General features: G+C 36.4%; 1 protein-coding gene across 2 annotated transcripts in view; it reads right to left on the minus strand.

The window, feature by feature from the left end:
* TDRD3 (tudor domain containing 3) overlaps positions 1-21,642 on the minus strand; it is a 136,076-nt gene that overhangs the window by 88,818 nt on the left and 25,616 nt on the right. For both annotated transcript variants that reach the window (XM_006837593.1, XM_006837592.1), the window contains 2 exons: positions 17,634-17,794; positions 10,225-10,366 (listed from right to left, as the gene is read on the minus strand). In XM_006837593.1, the coding sequence (XP_006837656.1) occupies positions 10,225-10,366; positions 17,634-17,707 (216 nt within the window). In that variant the 5' untranslated portion in view covers positions 17,708-17,794. The remainder of the gene's footprint in view (positions 1-10,224; positions 10,367-17,633; positions 17,795-21,642) is intronic.

Raw genomic sequence — 21,642 nt, forward strand, 5'->3', positions numbered from 1 at the left:
TAACATTAAAAAAAAAAAAAAACTTAATGGAAATCAAAGAAAAAATAAACCCATAAGATAGTAAGGAATTTCCATCATTCTCTCTCAGTAACTAAAAGAAAAATGGAAAAAAAAAAAAAAATCAGAATTTAGAAAATTTGAACTATACTATTGACCAACTTGCCTTAACATACATTATAGAACACTCCATCCAACAACAAAATATACACAGTTGTCAAGTGTACACGGAACATACACAAGTATACATGGAACATACACAAAGACAAATTTTGTGTTAGATCAAAAGCCCAACCTTAATAAATTTAAAAGGATTCAACTCATGCAGAATAAATCCCTGAATTAAGCTAGAAATAAATAATCTAATCGTAGAATTTGGAAGTACTGGATAATTAAACAAAATATTTATAAATGAAAAACAGCAGGAAAAAATTGAAAAATGTTTTAGATTGAATGAAAATAAATGTTACACATAAAATTTGTATAGTGCAGCTAAAATAGTATCTCGAAAAGAATTCATACTTTTAAATGCCTCTACTCTGGCACCATAGTGGTTACGAATTAGGTTGCTAACCTCAAGATCGGCAGTTCAAAACTACCAGTGATTCCGCAGGACAAAAATGAGGCGGTCTGCTACCGTAAAGATTTACAGTCTCGGGAACCCTGTGTAGGGTCACTATGCTTCAGAACCGACTCCACGGTATTTAACAACAACAACAACAACAAAAATAATAGTCTGAACTCATTATAAGCTATATCATTTTGAGCAAAGGTGTCAGGTGGTTTTGAAATTCATAAATGACAAAAATTATATATAAAGTCAACAAATAAGAGGAACAGTTTGTAATCCCTAATAGATAAATATTATAGCATGTTTCTTTACTTCAATTTATTCTCTACAAGTAAACTTTTACTAGCTTCCTCACTTCCTAGAAAAAACAATGACTCTAGAGTTAACAAAGCTATGTGCTAGTTGCAGTAAATGTAGCAACAGCATAACATCACATTCCATCACAGTTAGGATTCTCCCATTTATACTGAGGCCAAGCTTCCATGTGTTGTTCTAAGACATCTTGAAACCCTATGCCAAATGTTTCTCTGAAAGTCACATGTACTATATAACTAGAGTTGTAGTTTTCATATAAACTACCAATCTAATAAATAACCTTATTGAGGAAAAATCCCACTTGCTAGCAAATTCCCTAAGTGTTCACTGGTGGTGGCGATGGTTGTATGCCATGTAGTCAGTTTCAACTCAAAGCAACCCTGTACAGGGTTTCTGAGGCTATAAATCTTCAAAGGAGAAGAAAGCCTCATCTCTCTCCTGCAAAGCTGCAGGTAGATTTGAAATGATGACTTTGCAGTTAGCAGTCCAACTCGTGATCCACTACTCAACCAAACAGTCTGTTCTGGAATACTTCACATTAAAAAGTTCAAATATCACTCCCAGTTTACCAGAGAAGTCATCTTAGTTTCAAAATTAAGCTAATGTGTGCATGTTTCAGTTATATGAAATCTCTTCCATTTTGTCAAAGAATTCCTTTAGGGAAAAGAGCTGGAAATTCAAATCTCAGTTGTGTCTGCCACATCCTAACTAAATAACTGAAAACTTCCCTCAGATGCTGGGGGGAAAAAATCAATCACTTTTGTTTACAGGTCTATGTTCACTCATCAACAACCTGCGATACGTAGATGATACAACATTGCTTGTTGAAAGTGAAGAGGACTTAAAACATTTACTGATAAAGATCAGAGAGCACAGCCTTCGATATGGATTGCATCTCAATATAAAGAAAACAAAAATCCTCACCACTGGACCAATAAACAACATTCTTATCAATGGAGAAAAGATTGAAGTTGTCAAGGACTTCATTCTTCTTGGATTAACTATCAACACTCATGGAAGCAGCAGCCACGAAATCAAATGACATATTGCATTAGGAAAATCTACTGCACAAGACCTTTTAAAGTGTCGAAGAACAAAGATGTCAGCTTGAGGACTAAGGTGTGCTTAACCCATGCCATGGTGTTTTAAATAACCTCATATGCATGCGAAAGCTGGACAGTGAATAAGGAAGACTGTAAAATTGATGCTTTTCGCTTATGGTATTGGAGGAGAATACTGAAAGTGCCATGAGCTGCCAAAAGAACCAACACATCTGTGTTGGAAGAAGTGAAGTCAGAGTGCTCCTTGGTGGCCAGGATAGCCAAACTTCATCTCACATACTTTGGACATATTGTCAGGAAGGACCAGTCACTGGAGAAGGGTATCATGTTTGGTACGACGGAAGGTCAGAGAAAAAGCAAGAAGACCACCAGAGAGATGGACTGGTAAAGTGGCAGCATCAATGGACTCAAGTGTGGCAACAATTGTGAAGTTGGCCCATGACCAGGCAGTGTTTTGTTCTGTTGTACATAGGGTTGCTATGAGTTGGTACCGACTCGATGGCACCTAACAACAACAAGGAATATTAACATGGCTTTCTGGAAAAAAGGTTTAAATATATAATCACATTCCAAGGAAAATGAAACCATGTATGTATGTATGTGTGTATGTATGTATGTGTGTACGTATGTGTGGGTATGCGTGTGTGTGTGTGTGTGTGTGTGTGTGTGTATGTCTGTCTGTGTTAGGGACAAATGAGGAAGGTCCTTGGAATATTTATCTGACTTTACAATTGGTGATATTAACTGGGTTATGAAGTATCATGTCATATTTTTTTCAAATGAGAACATTTACCACTCTTTAAAAAACCTCATAATAATAATAACAACAATAATAATGAACTTATTTAAGGGTTACAAGAAATGGATGGAATTTCTCTAGGAAATTCAGGATCATAAACTTAGCTTTTTATGTAAAACTGTTAAGACACTTCTGAGTTACTTGCATTTGTGCCACTTTCAATTAAACAATGCAATTATTGGATGTTACATAATACTGCATTCTGATGCAACCCAAAATATAGCACAGTACATATAAAGCAAAAGCTGAAAAGGTAGAAACCTGTGGAAGGTAGAAACCTGTCAAAGGAGAAAAGCAAGTATTCTCCACTAACATGATTACTTCAGCACAATAAATATTCTCTGAAAATTGGAACCAGAGAAACAGAATCATAAAATCACTGATACTATAACCTGAATATAAGGAAGTACAGCTGCAAAAGCCAGAAATAGTTCCAAGATATCCAAGTCAGAGATAAAGGTTCAGTTATTGACCCCCTTCTGCATTGCCACTGTAAGCGCACACTGTACATCACTGCTGTGCTATGTATATCTATTCTTTACATTTTTGCCCTTTTTACTTTGTTCCCCTTGAAAATTTTTTCCAGAAAACAACATAAATTTGGAAGAACATTTATGAATTTGGAAGAATGTAAGGGACACTAATAGATTCCTTTACTTTCATTAAAATTTAGCAAGGCACCATACTTTCCCTTGTCTTGAGAGGTTTTATCTTCTCCTCATTTCTAATTTTTGGCTTCTACTTTAGCTATTTGTAATTTTTATACACGTTATTATAATTTTCAAGATTCACATCTCCATTTCTTTGAAATTCTTTCTTTCAAGATTTCTTTTTTCCAAAAATAAACATTTCCTCACTTAACACATTCAATTTCTCTGTAACAGCAAAAACATTCTTCTCATGCAGTATTTTTATTTTATTGAAGTGTTAGCTTTGTCATATTATGATTATTAATAATGTTCATTGTTTTCCTTATTGAAAATATTCACATTTCCAAGATTTTAAGATTATCAATCCCTTAGAGTTTATAGGAACTTATTTTCTTTTTTAAAAAAGCTTATTCCTTCACAGTTATAGACAAGAAAGTGAGAAATTTATCTCTGAAAGACAAGTTTGACGCTGTCAAAATGATAACTGAAAAGGACTGTCAAAGAAACTTCAATTAAATTAAGTTCAAGTGTGACAAAATGCAAATTTACTCAATTAAGAATGAAAAGGGCAAAATAATTAAAAAACACATAAGCAGCACCAATGTAAACTTCAAGAAAGGAAGGGACAGAGTCATGCAGAAACCAACGTTGTCTATTTTTGAGTGGTTTCTTCAAATCTCAGTCAAAAATGTTCCCATTTCAGGACGTAGCCTGCAATCAAAAGCAAAGGAAATGGAAAAATTTTAAATTTGCTGGATTCTTAGCACCTGACAGGTGGTTTCAGTGCTTTTCAAAAAAAGCCATGGAATCATTTGCAATGTAGCTTGTGAGGCATCAAAGTTGACAAAGGTGTTCAAAGTGATTTACACAATTAAAAGAGCTCACAGTACCCTAAAAATGCTGGAGGGAAATGCTCACAGGGGTCGTTTTTCAAAAGAGTGGCTTACTGTATTTTGACTATGTTCACAGACAGGACATTTGAGTAAGCAGAAAAAGAGAGAACCCACGATGCTTCCAGAATATCAAAATTAATTAGCTTTCAGTGGAATAGAAATGGAATAAAAAAGTTTGGATGGTGGAAGCAATTTATGAAGTTTTAAAATTAACAATAGCATGAAAAACCTAAAGCAAATCATTCTTTTGTTCATCAACAATGCTACTTGTCATAGGTCACTGCTCCTGTCCAATATTAAATTAATTTTTTTCCATCACTCATGAAGTTGGTCCTATAACTGCTGTATAATTACATTATCCAAAATGTTAAAGTAAACCACAAGAAGCTATTGCTTCAAAAAGCAATTACCAACATTAAGATGTATATGATGGTATCATTAATTTTGAGGAAAATTGATGTCCTTGATTACAATTTCATTTCTTTAGCCACTGACCAAAAGGATTAAAGAAGAAACCATAAGAAAATGATTGAAGAACTGTGATTTCTTATTTAGCAGTGATGATAGTATACAAAACTAAACCAATATTGAGGCTGGTAATATCAGGCAGATTCAAGGACCCAATAAATAACAGTTATAGTGGTATTTCAGAAAATAGAGTCCATGCTGCATCCTATATTGATATCGACAAAGATATTGCCACTGAAATGGCAAATATAAGCCTGCAAGAAATTGCTGACTAGCAACCTAAAGATGATGAAGATGAAGATGACAAGAAACTACCATTAGAAAAGCCTGAACCTTTAAGTCAAACACAAGTTCCCAGCTCTACATAAACTTTGAAGGTATCTGGAAAAGTTGAGGCAAAGTGTCTTTTAATAAATAAAGCTAAGGACTTAGAAACTTATTTAAACCATCTCATCAAAAAACCAAAATAAGCTAAGCACTTGATATCAGATGTTTTTATCTAAAAGGTTAATTTTGCCATATTTTTAAATAGAATGTACACATTTGAATAGTATATGCACATATCTGTACATAATTGAAAATAAGCATGCAAATTATTAAAAATGATTTTGTTTCTTTTCCAGTCCTATAAAATCAAAAAGTAACACGTTCTGGTGCTTATGAAGTAGGATTCTTAAATACACAGAGAAAAATTTGAAGACTGCATCCTGTCAAAGGCAGAAAACTGTGAGACCTGGAAAAACAAGGTAGTCTCTTCAAGTTTGGGCTTTCAGTGTATCATAACAAATAAGTAGTGAGGAGTAAGCTCATGCCTGTATCTTCTTATCCAATTAAATCCTCACAGCCCCCACAAACAGGCAGGGGTACTTTCAAACTGAAAAAAATAGGAAAACAGTAATATACATAACATTACAAAAGTTTGATATATTGCTAGTCCCTTTAATTTACTTTAAACAGACAAGTTTTAAGAGTGGCAAACAGAATCTAAATAAACTTCAAGTGTTTTGCAATTTATTCATTCCACAAATATTTCTGTAGTGCCCTTATAGGTAAGCTGAGGACTACCACTTTAAAGACAAGAGAAGGGCTCCCATTAAGCAGTAAGGGGGAAATAAAACAGAGGTTTTGATCCTGACCTGTCTAAACCCAATGTAAGTTATTTACCATTTCTGAAAGTCCATTTTCTGATCTATGCAAAAATATTACCCTCTCATATGACTGTTTATTAATAAGATACATATGTACAGACCTGGTACAATATCCACACACTGTTTTGGAAAACAGAACAAAGGTAGCACAAATTACAATGTTGATCCCAAGAACTTTAAAATCCACTAAAGGAGATAAGAAACAATCATAATTTAATGCTAGCTAGAAAGCAATAAACTTTTTAATATGCATAAAATGCTTCAAGATTTCAATAAAGGAACAAAAATTTCTGATTGGACCACTTGGTGAAGATTTGGCCATGTAAAGCCTGCAGTATCAGTACCAGTTGTTGTTGTATGTCAACTCGGAGTTTAGGCAATCCCATGTATGTCAGAGTAGAACTAAGATTGATTTTCTAAAAATAGATTGCCTGGTCTTTCTTCAGAGGTGTCTCTGGTTGGACTCGTACTTCCAACCTTTTACAACAGATGAGCTTGTTAAACATTTGCACCATCCACAGCATCTTTCATGCAGAGATTAGAAGAAAACAAATAAGATGGATGATATAAATGTGGGAAAACTTTTTTTCTTCCACACAATCGTAACTGAGGAAAGTACAGAGAATCAAAGAATGAATAAATGTTCCATTTGGAAAGAACAAAATCATTGTGAAAGAATCATAAAATAATAAAGGTAAACTGGAATTAAGACTTGATTATAAATGGCTTTGAATGTTAAATTAAGGAATTTGAAATAAAAGTGGAGTGTGATGTGTTCTGAGCTACATGTTCAGGCAGAATTTTATAAAATACATCTGTTGTTTTTGTTGTTAAGTGCCACTGCATAGATTCTGACTCATAACAACCCTGTACAAGGTTTCCAAAGAGCAGCTGACAGGCAGAAATCACTAGTTAGCAGTCCAGAGTTTATCCTACTATGCCACACCAGATTCCTAATTCGTTAGATTGAAAAAAGAGATGTGAAGGGACCAATTATAAGGCTACTGTCATAGTCTAAGCAAGAATTCCTAAGGAACTAAACTACAGTACTACCATTCGTTGGTCAGTCTGTCATAAGAGTGGCTTATAGCTTGTTCTGATGCTGAAAGCTATGTGACTGGTATTTCAAATACCAGCAAAGTCTGTCTATGGTAGACAGGTTTAAACAGAGCTTCCAAAGTAAGAAAGAACAGGAAGAAATGCCTGGTGACCTACTTTTGAAAATTAATCATATTCTGTTGTGAATCACAACAGAACCATGTCCAACTCATTTGCTTTACATACATTATCAGAAGACATCAATCACTGAAGGAAGGCATCATGTCTGTTGAAACAGAAGGTCAACAAGGGTATGGGAGACCATCAGACTGGCTCAATACAGTAATAAAGGATTTAAACATGCCAGAACTCATGAAGATGATGCAGGAATGGGCAACACTTTATTGCTGCAAATAAGGTAGTCATGAGTCATCACTGACTCAATGGCAGCTATGAATCTAAACTATAAAGACAATAGAAAAGGAGAGGAAGGACTCTTATGAGAGATGTGACTGCCGCAGTTCAATAGATTTGGCTGACTGGAGCAAAGAAGAATAAGTGTTGAATGATCTAGACAACTAGGAGGATGAAGGTATTATTTACATAAATGGGGCAAAGTATCAATTAATGCAAGAAGGAAGACAAGTACGACCATAATTCTTCCAATACTAAAAAATTCAAACTTGATTTCACTTGCATGGTATATGTTGTTGTTGTTAAGTGCCATAAAGTCAGTTCCAACTCACAGTGGCCCTGCATAGTATTTCTGAAGAGCAGCATGTGAATTTGAACAGCCAACCCTACAGTTCTAACCAACCTTGAGGTCCATTACATTATCCTGCAGGACCACACCAGGACACCGTGTGTGTGTGTGTGTGTGTGTGTTAGGAGCACTGATTGCATTTGTTGTTGTCAGGTGCCATCGAGTCAGAACCGACTCATAGCGACCCCATGCACAGCAGAACGAACCAATGTCCAATCCTGGGACAACCTCACTACCGCTGTCACACTTGGCGCCATCAATGATGCCACCTGGCTGATCCATCTCGTTGGGGGTCTTCCTCTATTTCTCTGACCCTCCATCTTACCCAGCATGACATCCTTCTCCAGTGACTGTTCCTTCCTCACAATATGTCCAAAGTATAAGAGACGAAGTTTAGCCATCTTGGTCTCCAACGAGCACTCTGGCTGCATTTCTTCCAAAACAGATCTATCGGTTCTTTTGGCAGTCCATGGCACTTTTAGCACTCTCCTCCAACACCACAACTCAAAGGCATCAATTCTTCTACAATCTTCCTTATTCACTGTCCAGCTTTCGCATCCATATGAGGTTATTGAAAATACCATGGCTTGGGTCAGGTGCACCTTAGTCCTCAAGGTGACATCTTTGCTCTTCAGCGCTTTAAAAAGTTCCTGTGCAGTAGATTTGCCTAATGCACTATATCGTCTGATCTTCCACGAATGTTGATAGTTGATCCAAGAAGAATGAAGTCCTTGACAACTTCAATCTTTTCTCCGTTGATAAGAATATTGTTTATTGGTCCAGTGGTGAGGATTTTTGTTTTCTTGACATTGAGATGCAATCCATACCGAAGGCTGTGTTCTTTGATCTTCATCAGTAAATGTTTCAAGTCCTCTGGTTACAAATCAGGCTGTGAACCACAAGGTCAGCAGTTAGAAACTACCAGCTGTTTCACAAGAGAAAGATGAGGCTTTCTGCTCCTGTAAAGATTTACAGTCTTGGAAACCCTGTATAGGGTTGCTATGAGTTGGAACCAACAACATGGCACATAACAACATATATGTCATATCCACTTGACCTATACTTAGGAATGCAGTAGCTCAAAATACCAACTGAGAGGGAAGGAGTCTTCACATCAAGGATCAATCCTATCCCCTCTGTATAAAGGGTTGATAGGGATGGGCAACTTAGACATTGGCTAGCTAAAATGGGGGTGCTGGAAAGGCAAAAAGTGACTAGCTTACAAGTTCCCAAGAGGAAGTTTAGTTTCAGAGTGTGCAGGGGAAGGTGGAATACCCACGGAATAGTTTCCATCTTGTCTATACAGGTCTGGTGAAAAGAGATGGGGATAAGATTCTTATTATTCAATAGTAAATACCTATTATCATGACTAACTGCGATTGTCACAACTGCAAAGGTAGAAGTTTTGTAACAAAGAGGGAGGAGTAGTTAATCTTACAGTCCAGAAACACAGAACCCTAGGACCATCAAGGGAGAAGAGCATAAGCAGAATGCGGGACCCTATCCAGAGAAGCAATGACTCCAAAGACAGAGATAGCAATGATGACATGGAGAGATAGAGCAGCTAAGGACTCTAGACTCATGGAAAGAGAAAGGTTGGGTGTTGGCTGCCAGGAGGCAGGCTTGCAGAATGTGCCTTTTGTTTCTTTGAATGATTATATATTCAAGTGTTTCTGTGTACATCAGAGGGAATAGAAGCAAATACTGTTGAATGATGATGTATAGAGGGGATTGGAATCATTGCAATAAAATAAAATTTGAGTGTAAAACGGATGTTCTCTCATTTAAACTATCACTCAATTCACAATAATATATGTGTGTGTGTGTGTCTCATATACATAATATGCACTACACTTTTTTTCAAACAGAATACACAGATACACTACACATAGTTTATAACATTATAGCCAGTATATTGGCATCCTTGAAAATTTGTCAGTAAAGTGATTTTTAAAACTTTGAAAAAAGTAATAAAATGTAACAGTTAGTCCCAAACTTACAACAGGATTCCATTCAGCCTTCAAATATAACTTTTTTTAAGTTTTCATTATTATTACCTTTTATTATCATTATCATTATAAATCCAGTCTTTTTATGTCTTTTGGGGCTGGCATGAAAATGATAACATCCTCAAATTAACACACTGCAACATCACATGTAGCACATAGTACTGACAATAAGACTTAACAACAAAAAAGAACTGTTTCATGTGCAGGGTTTGTCATAACTGGAATAATTTGAAAGTGGGGGACTTTGTTGTTGTTGTGTGACGTCAAGTCAGTTCAGTGCTAATCCTACAGCATCCCACTAGGAGTGGAGGACTACCTGTACTGAAAAATGGCATCTGTTTTAGAGGAATGATACGCTTAGCAAAGGTAGTTTTGGTAAAGATCATTCTGTTCCATTCTATTCAACTGTGACACAAAGGAATAATTTGCTATTCATTATAGGAAGATCACCTAAAAATAGGGTATGCAATAAAGAGTAAAAGTTCAAACCATTCTTCTCACTTTACACTTACTCTCTGTAACTCCCATTTCTCAATAAGGTGCTCTACTTCACCGCCAAGAACTGTGGTATTAGAGTCATTCAAGAGCAGGAATCCGTTTTTTATGTCAACAATGCCTGAGAGCTTAATTTTAGTTCCAGGTGGCGTGTTCAGGCTAAAAGAAGGGGGAAAAAGGTGAAAACATGTTGAAGATTCTCTGCAAAACAAGCATTTCAGTCTCATGCTTAAAATGTACTAACAGCAAAAGAATTTTTCAGGAGACTAGATATAATGGGAATAGATCACCAGAGAGGAAATTGGAAGAGCCAAGCACAAAGCTGGTATTTTCTGACTACATAATAAAAAAATTAGTTTCCCTTTACATATGGAGTACTGGTGTGGCGCTGTGGGTCAATGTGCCAGACTGCAGAGCCATTTGAACTGCAAGGTTGGTGGTTCAAGCTTACCAGCTGCTCCTTGGAAACCCTATAAAAGGTCTCTATGGGTCGGCACCAACAACAACAACAACAATACCTCAGAAAGTTGTGACAAATATGTGTAGAAGATTTGCAATTTCTCCTTAGAGCTTTGTGCATTAGAAAAAATATGTTGCAGTGAAGTGCTGTCAAGCCTATTCTGACTCGTAGCTACCCTGCAGATAGTTTCTTGGAGCGGATGGTGAGTTTGAACCGCCAACCTTGTACTTCAAACTGACATTGTAGTCCAGTGCTTATCAAGCACCACATCAGGACTATAAGGGCGCTTGCCTCTCCCATTGGTCTTGAATTCTGGTCTCCCACATGACAGGAAGGGATACTCATCACTCTACTAATAAAGACATTTTCTAGCTACATGATAAACAAACTGGGGTTCAGTTTACATATGTTTAAAGTAAAAAAGGGAATAATAATAATTTCACCTTGCAGAGTTGTGGTAAATATGTACAGAGTAAGACATAAATGTAAGATTCATAATTTTCCTCAGACTTTTGAATGTGCATTGCAAAGATATACCATGTTAAAAATTAAATTATGATTCAAAAATTATATCTGAGCTATTATAACCCATACAAATGAATACTTTTTGAAATATTTAGTTAAAGATTAAATGAAGAGTTTTTTACTGTAAAGTCCAGTAACTTGAAAAGGAATTTTCCATAGCCGGCTAATACTAATAATTTAGGGTAAATGCTACACCATAACTCCTTTTACAAAAATCAAGATTAAACTTTAAACTTTGAACCAGACCTACTGTGGAGGTCATCTAGCAGATGAATAAGAGAGATGGACTCATAAAATAAGGAACAGTACAGGTGAGTACTATGCTCCTTTAAAAAGTCATCTAGATGAGATCAAATGGTCAACATTTACTCTAAATCAAAGATGAGAAGGTAAGGGGGCAGGAAAAAAAGATTACTGGATACAGACAACTAGAACTGAACTGATGAGAATGCTGACTCGTTGTGAAAATTGTAAACTATGTCCTTGAACAATCCTGTATAGAAATTGTTATGAAGGAACCTAATTTGCTGTAAATACTTGCACTGAAAACACAGTGAAATATTATTTTAAAAAAGCAAACTAACCCAAGTATATTCTGCTAGAATACTTCTGAGAAAGGAAACAACAGAAGAAATCTATTTTATCATATAGTTCCCATTCTAAAATTAGAGTACATATATCTACCCCTCTCTCTCCCATGCCCTCCACAAACAGCAAGGGTCCAAACAGAAATAAAATTGGACCTAAAACACTCAGAAGACATTAGAATATCATGTCAAGATGCCTTGCAATTTTTCACATTTTAAAAGATCATGCAATTTACCATGTACTAAAATATCTGAAAGTAAGTAAGAACAAGTCTTATTTATAAGGTCTATTTTTGTGGCGTTGTGGGCTAATGTGTCAGATTGCAAAGTAGTTTGAACTCCAAGGTCGGTGGTTCAAGGTCATCAGCTGCTCCTTGGAAACCCTACAGGGTCGCTATGGGTCAGAATCGACTTGATGGCACTTCACAACAGCAACATCATTTTGAATCTAAGGTGTATTTTGAAGAAAGATGACAGATCAATATATAACAGAAAAACAGAGTATGTTTTTTTTTAAAGCTTCAAAGCTCCACACAGAATAAAACAAAATACTTAAAATTATTCTGAGATCCCAAGTTTAATTCTTCTAAGTCATCATATACAATTTTTTGTTGTTGTTAAGTGCCATCGAGTCGGTTCTGACCCATGGCGACCCTGTACAGGGTTTCCGAGGGTGTACAATTTAGAGAAATGTAAATATGAACAGCCCTGTCTAACCAAACCCTTAAGTAGCAGGTTCTGTGATGGTAAACGCAGTAAACTTCGGGCAATGCCATCAGACTTCAGTGTCACCAAATAAGTGAAATTGTTTCTCACACAAAACAGATAAAAGCATTTTGTGTTGTTCTGGTTTTGGGGGTGTTTTTTTTTTGTTGTTGTTGTTGTTTTAACTCTGTAGTCATCGTTTAGGTTATCAAAAAGATAAGCACAGAGAACTGGAAGCTGTACTCCTTGTCTCTAGAGAAATTACTAATCAATTATATCCTGTATAAAAGATTTAAGGAGCTCTGGTAACATAGTGGCTACAAATCGTGCTGCAAACCTCAGGGTCAGCAGTTCGAAACTATTCCACAGGAGAAAGATGAGGCTTTTTCTGCTCCTGTAAAGATTTACAGCCTTGGAAACCCTGTACAGGGTCACTATGAGTCGGAACCGACTCCATGGCACATAACAACAACAAATAGAAGATTTATATTTTATTCCTCAAACCCACATTGAAAATTGAAATGCAATGAAAATCGAAGAATACTTCAGTTTTAGCAATCGAAGAAACTATGTAAAACATTAAAAAGCTGGATGCAAATGACTGGGGCATTTAAATTGCAATAATGTAACTTCTGAAAGTAGATGAACTAATTTTTGTATAAAATGACAACAGCCATTAGGTGCCATCGAGTTGGTTCTGAGTCATAACTCCATACACAACAGAACAAAACACTGCCTGGTCCTACGCCATCCTCCCAGTTGTTGTGACACTAGAAACCATAGTTGCCTGCCACTATACCAATCCATCTCACTGGGAGTCTTACCCTTTGTGGCTGATCCTCCACTTTACCAAGCATAATGTCCTTCTCCAGGAACTGCTTCCTTCTGATAACATGTCTGAATTATGAGAGACAAAGATACAGTCTTGCCATCCTAGCTTCTAAAAAGCATTCAGCCTATACTTCTTCGATACACAGAATTGTTTGTTCTTCTAGCAGCCCTTGGTACTTTTAATATTCTTCTCCAAAACGGCAATTCAAATACTTCAATTATTTTATGGTCTTCCTTATCCACTGTCCAAGTTTCACATAAATATGAGCAGACGGAAACTATCAAGGCTTAGGACAGGCACACCTTAATCCTCAAAATGACATCTTTACAGCTGAATACTTTAAAGAGGGTCTTGAGCAGCAGATTTGCCACCTGTCATTTGATTTTTTATTACTGCTTTCATGAGTTTTCTTCATGTCATCACACAACTCTTCTGGTCTCTTCTAGTGTCTCATGCATCAAATAAGGAGATCTGGTAGCATTGTGGTTACAAACTGGGCTGCTAACCTCAGGGTTAGCAGTTCGAAACTACCAGCCGTTCCGTGGGAGAAAGATGAGGCTTTCTGCTCCCATAAAGATTTATAGCCTCAGAAACCCTGTACAGGGTCACTATGAATCGGAACCAACTTCATGTCACATAACAACAACAGTGAATCAAATATGTTCTTGAGATGTTCTCTAAACTCAGGTGGAATATGTTCAAGATCAGATTTGGCTCTCATGGACTTGTTTCGATTTTCTTCATATGAACTTGCATATGAACAATTGAAGGTCTGTTCCACAATCTGCCCTAGCCTTGTTTGTTCTTGTTGTTGTTGTTGTCAGGTGTCATCGAGTCGGAACTGACTCACAACGACCCCATGCACAGCAGAATGAAACAATGTCCGATCCTGTGCCAACCTCACTACCGCTGTCACACCTGACACCATCAGTGATGCCACCAGGCTGATCCATGTCGTTGGGGGTCCTCCTCTTTTTCTCTAACCCTCCACCTTACCCAGCATGACATCCTTCTCCAGCGACTGTTCTCTCCTGACAATATGTCCAAAGTATGAGAGACGAAGCTTAGCCATCCTGGCCTCCAAGGAGCACTCTGGCTGCACTTCTTCCAAAATAGATCTACTGGTTCTTTTGGCAGTTTTAGTATTCTCCTCCAACACCACAACTCAAAGGCATCAATTTTTCTACGGTCTTCCTTATTCACTGTCCAGCTTTCACATCCATATGAGGTTATTGAAAATACCATGGCTTGGGTCAAGCGCACCTTAGTCCTTAAGCTGACATCTCTGCTCTTCAACACTTTAAAAAGTTCCTGTGCAGCAGATTTGCCCAATGCAATACGTCGTCTTGTTTAGGCTGGTGATATATATAGAGTTTTTCCTACAGTCTCTTCTCACAGATGCAGTCAATTTAATTCCTGTGTATTTCAATTGGTGAGGTCCATTGTATAGTCATACTTTATGTTGTTTAAAAAAGGTATTTGTAGTGAGTAAGTCATTGGTCTTGCAAATTTCTATCATGTGATGTCCAACATCATTTTTATTACTAAGGCCATATTTTCCAAATACTGATCTTTCCTTTTGTTTCCAACCTTCACATTCCAATCACCAGTAATTATCAATACATCTTGATTGCATGTGTGATCAATTTCAGACAGAAGAAGTTGGTAGAATTCTTCAATTTCACCATTTCTGACTTTAGTGGTTAAAAATTTGAATAATAACAGTATCTTTTTTTCTAAATTCTCACTAATAATCCAAAAGGAAAAAGATGTAAAATTATCTGAAAATGGATCAACAATTTCATTAGGAAAGTTGAGAGTGCCACCAAATTAAATATATTCTATTTCCACGATGGGAGAGTAATTAGCATTTTAATTAATTTTCACTCTGTCACCTTTTGTTGTTGCTGTTGTTAAGTGCCATCGATTCGGTTCCAACTCATAGTGACCCTGTATAGGGTTTCTGAAGAGTGACTGGTGAATCTGAACTGTCGACTTTGCTGATCAAACCGACCTTGCAGTCCAATGCATTATCCCACAGCACTTTTGGGACCACAATTAACCCTTTAACCATAGAACATATTTTATTTTAACTGTTAATTTATTTTTAGAGTACTGGTATGACATGGCACTGTAAGATAAGTACCAGACTGCTAACTGCAAGGTTGGTGGTACAAGCCCATTAACTGCTATTTGGACACCCTATACAGGGTCACTTGGAGACCAAACACAAGATGGGCAAACTTCATCTCTCATACTTCAGACACATTGTCAGGAGGGACCAGTCGCTGGAGAAGGAAATCATGTTTGGTAAGGTGGAGGGTCAGAGAAAATGAGGAAGAACCCCAACGAGATGGAATGGCCAAATGGCAGCATCGATGGACTCAAGTGTGGCAACAGTAGTGAGGTTGGCCCAGGATCATGCACTGTTTCGTTCTGCTGTGCATAAGGTCGCTATGAGTCGGTATTGACTCGATGGCACCTAACAACAACAAAATGCAGGGTCACTATGAGTAGGGGCTCACTCAATGGCACTTAATAACAATAACAATAAGATACCTTTATTATCCCTTCATTGCAATTTTTTTAAAAAGGCAGTGAGAGGTAAATCAAAGCAAGGGTGGGAAAAATCATCCTGAAGAAATGCCCAGTTGAAGCAACATATCCCATCCAGCTCCTGGTTTGTCTTCTCTCAAGAGTTCCATCACCTTGCTTTTAAGATAACCACTAATCAAACTTATTTTGAGAAGGGTCTCCCACACTGTTCACATGTAGGAGCAGTTTTGTTGCCTGTCATTTTATAGCATCAACATAGACATGCTCCTCACTGATGAGAGAATACACAGGTAGCAGTCAGTTCAACAAAAGGGAGCAGTGGACCGCACAGACAGGACCCGCCAATCTGGGTTGACTTTGTGCTTTCATTTAGCTTAAGGAAATATACAGAAATTGAAATAAAGAATGAGTTGTTATATGGGCAGTCTTCCTACTAAATCACCTGTGACCACCCTTACAGAGGGGTCTGAGTGAATTTATCAAATGAGAAAAGGCTGTGTTTATCCACAAACGAAAGAATCCTATTCTTCAAAAAGAAAGCAACAATAAACTTCCTTTATATATGCAAATCATCATTTTAGGCAAACATACATATATCTTGCCTTCTATGGACGGGGCCTCTCTCATAGAGGCAGACAGTCACTGACGGAGGAAAATCAAAAAAAGGATCACTACCACATTTCTTTCCACATACCACCATCCCAAATCACTTAAATTCCACCAAACTGAACTTCGCATTTATCTCTAACCCTCAATGGTCTTATCAGCACACTGCATCTTTACACATGTTGATCCCCACCTCTATAAAAATACCTACTCATATATTAAGTTTCACTCACGGCTCCCCCACATAAAGATAATTTTCTGGATTCCTACTCTATTCAGTTGATATATTTGATAATAATTTATATGCCAATGTTTAGAATCTAAGCTCCTAGCAGACAAAGTTTAAATCACATTTAGCTTTACACTTCAAGCAGCTAATAAAGAGTCTGGAACTTAGTAGATGCCAAATGTTGATTAAATGCTAGCTCAGGAGAGAAGTATGGTCTAGAAATTTATATCATCTGAAAAAATGTCCAAGGATCCAGAGCAGCAAATATAAACATATAAAATGATTAAGCTGGGGGGAAAAATGTGAGAAAAAGGTTTACAAATGTACAATGGAAGTTTCTACCTCAGAAAGCAGTGTTGAAACTGGAATAATGGAGAGACACTTTTCCTTCACCCTCATTACTTTCCATCATTCCAATAGGCATGACTCTAAAAGCCTCTTATAAAACAGCCAAAAGAGTAATTTAGGAAAGTGTTCCTTACAGACTTTTCTATCTTAGAAAGTGAAGCACATGAGCCTTCTTTGATATGATTATCTCCTAAGAAAATTCATTAGTCTAACTTTTTAAGAACAGCTTTCACACTGACAAGGAAGAAACACTAATATATTTAAACAAATTCTGTTTGCTCTGGGCAACTGAATAGCCTGAAATTTTCCATGGCAAGCTGAAAAGTTTACTTTTCATAGAAGAACATCTTAAATTTCTTTTCATTAAAATTCTTATCATTAACATGCAGTGAAGGAATGACTACGTTTAACTTTTCTATACAGATCGGATACAAAGGCAAAGTTCAATTTTTTTCTGAAAAATTGTAACATGCACTTAAGAGTTCATTCCTTCTTTTCAAACTGCTTAAAATGGAACAAATTTTGAACAGCATATACAAACATTCTATAACAAATGTACAAAATAAAATGTCCATCACCTTATTTTTGATATATAATTAAATTCTACTGCTGTACAACTTATGTGACCATCAGTCATCTGCAGACGCAGCATTCTTGGTGCAGCCTGAGACTCTTCGTTATCCTTTGGTGCAGCAACATTACGAATTTTTTGAATTTGTAAAACGCATGGACCTTCAAGCTGTCAAAACACAAAGAATAAAAAAAAAAATCACTTTTTAGTCATGTCTTTCATTTGTAGTGTTTTTCTATGATTTATTATTGATAATGCTAAAATTATATACATCTGAGTGTTTTGTTTTGTTTTGTGTTGTTTTTAGGGCTGTTTTGTTGTTGTTTTTAATAATCCCAAATTCATTTTCAGAAAAGTAAAGGAAAACTCTAATGGAAAAAAAGTTGTTATTTCTCCACTAAAGAAAACTTTTTAGCCTCATGTGCTCTGATTATTTATCTATACTCCCTTTCATCCCCTCCCCCACTACATACATTATGGGACACTGGGAATTAAAAAAAACTTGGTCAAAAGGGATATCAACTTTACTGGGGTAGTTGAAATGAACGCTTTAAAACTATAAAGTTCAAAGTACTCCCTCTTCTGGCATAACTGAAGAATACAACACGCCACTACTCATTCAATACAGGGAGGCTGTACTTGACTCACTGCCACATTTGCTTTCTAAATGTTTTTAAATCTAACACTGTTATGTGTTAGCATTAAGGAAAAGATGTTCTCTCTGACCACATTTCAGTCAAAGGCAAAAATAAAAATGATAAAATAACTAGCTATAAACTTGTAAGTTTTATATAATTAAATGCTTATAGCGGAACTAAGAAATGGCAGTAAATTCTGCTTACTCTCTCAAAATATATTTAACATAAAGTGTTACTGTCCACATTATACTGTACCATGCTTTTAAGTGACATCATACCTATCAGACACAATACAGGCTACTTTTTTGCCAGTCTTGTAAGTGAAAACTTTCAGTACACATTAAATCAACTTTTTTTTTTTTCCTGTAAACAGAAATGCAAAACAACTGACAAAATTTTGCACACATTCTCAAGTTCCCAAATTGAAATTGTTCTACTCCACATTTATCAGTATTTTGTCTTCAAAGAAATAATTTTGTTACAATACAATTCAAGAATATAGTGAAAAAAACATTAAAATTTCATCAAACTTTTAGTTTGAAAAAATTACCAAACTGAAACAATACTAAAACCCCTAATAAGTACAGATAAGCTGTCTATTCAAGATGAACTTTTTCTTTTATTAAGATCAATAAAATAATGACATCAAAATTAAATAGTCATGCAAAAGGTATCATAATGTTCATCTTTCCATTTGTTTTACCACTCCCATTAATTTTAGCATACCACAAACCAAATTCACTGCCAAATCCTGGCGACACTGTATAGGGTTTCCAAGACTGTAAATCTTTACACAAGCTGAAAGTCTCAAATTTTTGCATGAAGCAGCTAGTAGATTTGAACTGTTGACCTTGCAGTTAGCAGTCCAGTTTTTATCTTACAGTGCCAACATTGTTGTTGCTGTTAAGTGCCACAAACATAGATACTACATATACTCATTGACTAATAGCTAGCCTGCATTATCTAATATAGTCCCACAAAGACATGTGGCTATTTAATTTTATATTTGAATTGCTAAAATTAAATTTAAAATTTTGTTCCTTAATATCACTAGACACATTTCAAGTTCTGAATATCTAGACAATACAAAGGGCATGTATATCACCACAGAAAGTTCTATTGGGTAATCAGTGATCTAGACCTACCTACACCAGTATTCCAAAGTGAGACATGTCCTAGGGAGTGTAAATCCATCAAATGGAGGAGAAAAACATGGGTTAGAAAGCACTTAAGCTTCACTGATATTTCCTATACAGAGCAGTTAGTATCCTCATACAGACATATGGCATCATTAGGGAATTTCAGGAATTCTATATATGGAAGATGAGCTGTGGCAAACTGTCCTTTATTTGTGTCTATACCTAGTTTTAAACACTAATGCTCACAAAACAGGTAACTTGAAAAGACTCTGCCAAAGAAATACTCATATGTTGAAGATAATGCCAATAATGCAAGTGCAAGGAGGATCTACCGGTTTTGCTAAGCTTCTACAGCTGGGAATAATTCAAGAAAGCTGCCATGAAAGAAGAAATGGTGATTTCTGCCTACAGTTGCTTTAAAAAGCCTTTAAAAGCATATTATGCCCTTTGTCGTACTGTGGTGGCTTGTGAGCTGATGTGAGATTCTGAAAGCTATGCCCCCCGGTATTTTAAATACCAGTAGAGTGACCCATGGTGGACAGATTTCAGATAAGCTTCTAGACAAAGACAGAGTAGGAAGAAGAAGTGACAAACTACTTCTGAATATTTAGTCACTGAAAACCTTATGAGTAGCAGAGAAACATGTCAGGTATAGTGCCGGAAAATGAGTCCTTCCCGTTGGAAGGCACTCAAAATGAGACTGGGAAAGAGCTGCTTCCTCAAAGTAGAGTGACCGTGATGACGCGAATGGAGTAAGGCCCATGGGAGTAAAGCCCACGGGAACTTCATTTGCTGATGGGGCACAACTGAAAATGAAGACAAACAGCTACAAGCATCCATTAATAATTGGAACATGTAATGTACAAAGTACAATTTCTAGGGAAATTGGAAATCATCAAAAATGAAATGGAAAGCATAAACATCGATGTCTTAGGCATTAGCGAGCTAAAATGGACTGGTATTGGCCATTTTGAATCTGACAACTACATGGTTTACTATGCTGGGAATGCAAACTGAAGAGGAATGGTGATGCATTCATTGTCAAAAAGAACATATCCAGATCAGTCATGAGGTACAACGTTATCCGTGATGGGATAATATCTATGTGTCTACAGGGAAGACCAGTTAATACGTTATTCAAATCTACACACAAACCACTAAAGGCAGTGAGGATGAAATAGAAAAATTCTACCAACTTTTCCAATATGAAATTAATCAAACAAGTAATCAAGATATATGATCATTACTGGTGATTGGAATGCAAAGGTTGGGAGCAAAGAGGAAGGATCAGTAGTTGAAAAATATGGTCTTGGTGACAGAAATGATGCTTGAGATCATATGACAGAATTCTGCAAAATCAATCTTTTGTTCATTTCAAATACCTTCTTTGGACAGCTTAAGAGACAACTATACATATGCACATCACCAGATGCAATACACAGAAATTAAATTGACTACATCTTCAGAAACAAGAAAATGGAAAAGCTCCTAATCTTCAGTCAAAATGGGACCAGGGGCAGATTATGAAACAGACCACCAATTGCTCATATGCAAATTCAAGCTGAAACTGAAGAAAATAAAAACAAGTCCATGAGAGCCAAAATAGGCCCTTGAATATATCCCACTTGAATTTAGAGATCATCTGAAGAACAGATTTGACATATTAAACACTAAAGACTGAAGACCAGAGAGGTGTGGGATGAAACACAAATGACAACAGCAAAAAGTCATTAAGAAGACAAGAAAGAAGGAAACATTCAAAATGAATGTCAAAAGAGACACTGAAACTTGCTTTCCAGCACAGAGATGCTAAAGCAAACCGAAGAAATGAGGAGGTACAAGAGTTGAACAGAAAAATTTAAAGGTCAGCTCAAGAAGACACAGTCATATATTACAACAAAAATGTGCAAAGATCTGGAGTCAGAAAACCAAAAAGGAACAACACGCTCAGCATTTCTCAAGCTTGGCGAACTGAAGAAAAAATTCAACTTTCGTTATTGAAGGATTCTCTAGGCAAATTATTGAATGATGCAGAAAGCATCAAAAGAAGATGGAAGGGATACACAGAGTCATTGTAACCAAAGGAAATGGTTGATGTTCAACTATTTCAAGACGTACCATATGCTCAAGAGCCAATGATATGGAAGGAAGAAGTCTCAGGTGCATTGAACAAATTGGCAAAGAACAAGGCAACAGGAATTGATGGAACAAAAACTGAAATCTTTCAACAAAGTGAGGC

Source organism: Chrysochloris asiatica, unplaced genomic scaffold (genome assembly GCF_000296735.1).
Source record: "Chrysochloris asiatica unplaced genomic scaffold, ChrAsi1.0 scaffold00022, whole genome shotgun sequence".
NCBI lineage: Eukaryota > Metazoa > Chordata > Mammalia > Afrosoricida > Chrysochloridae > Chrysochloris > Chrysochloris asiatica.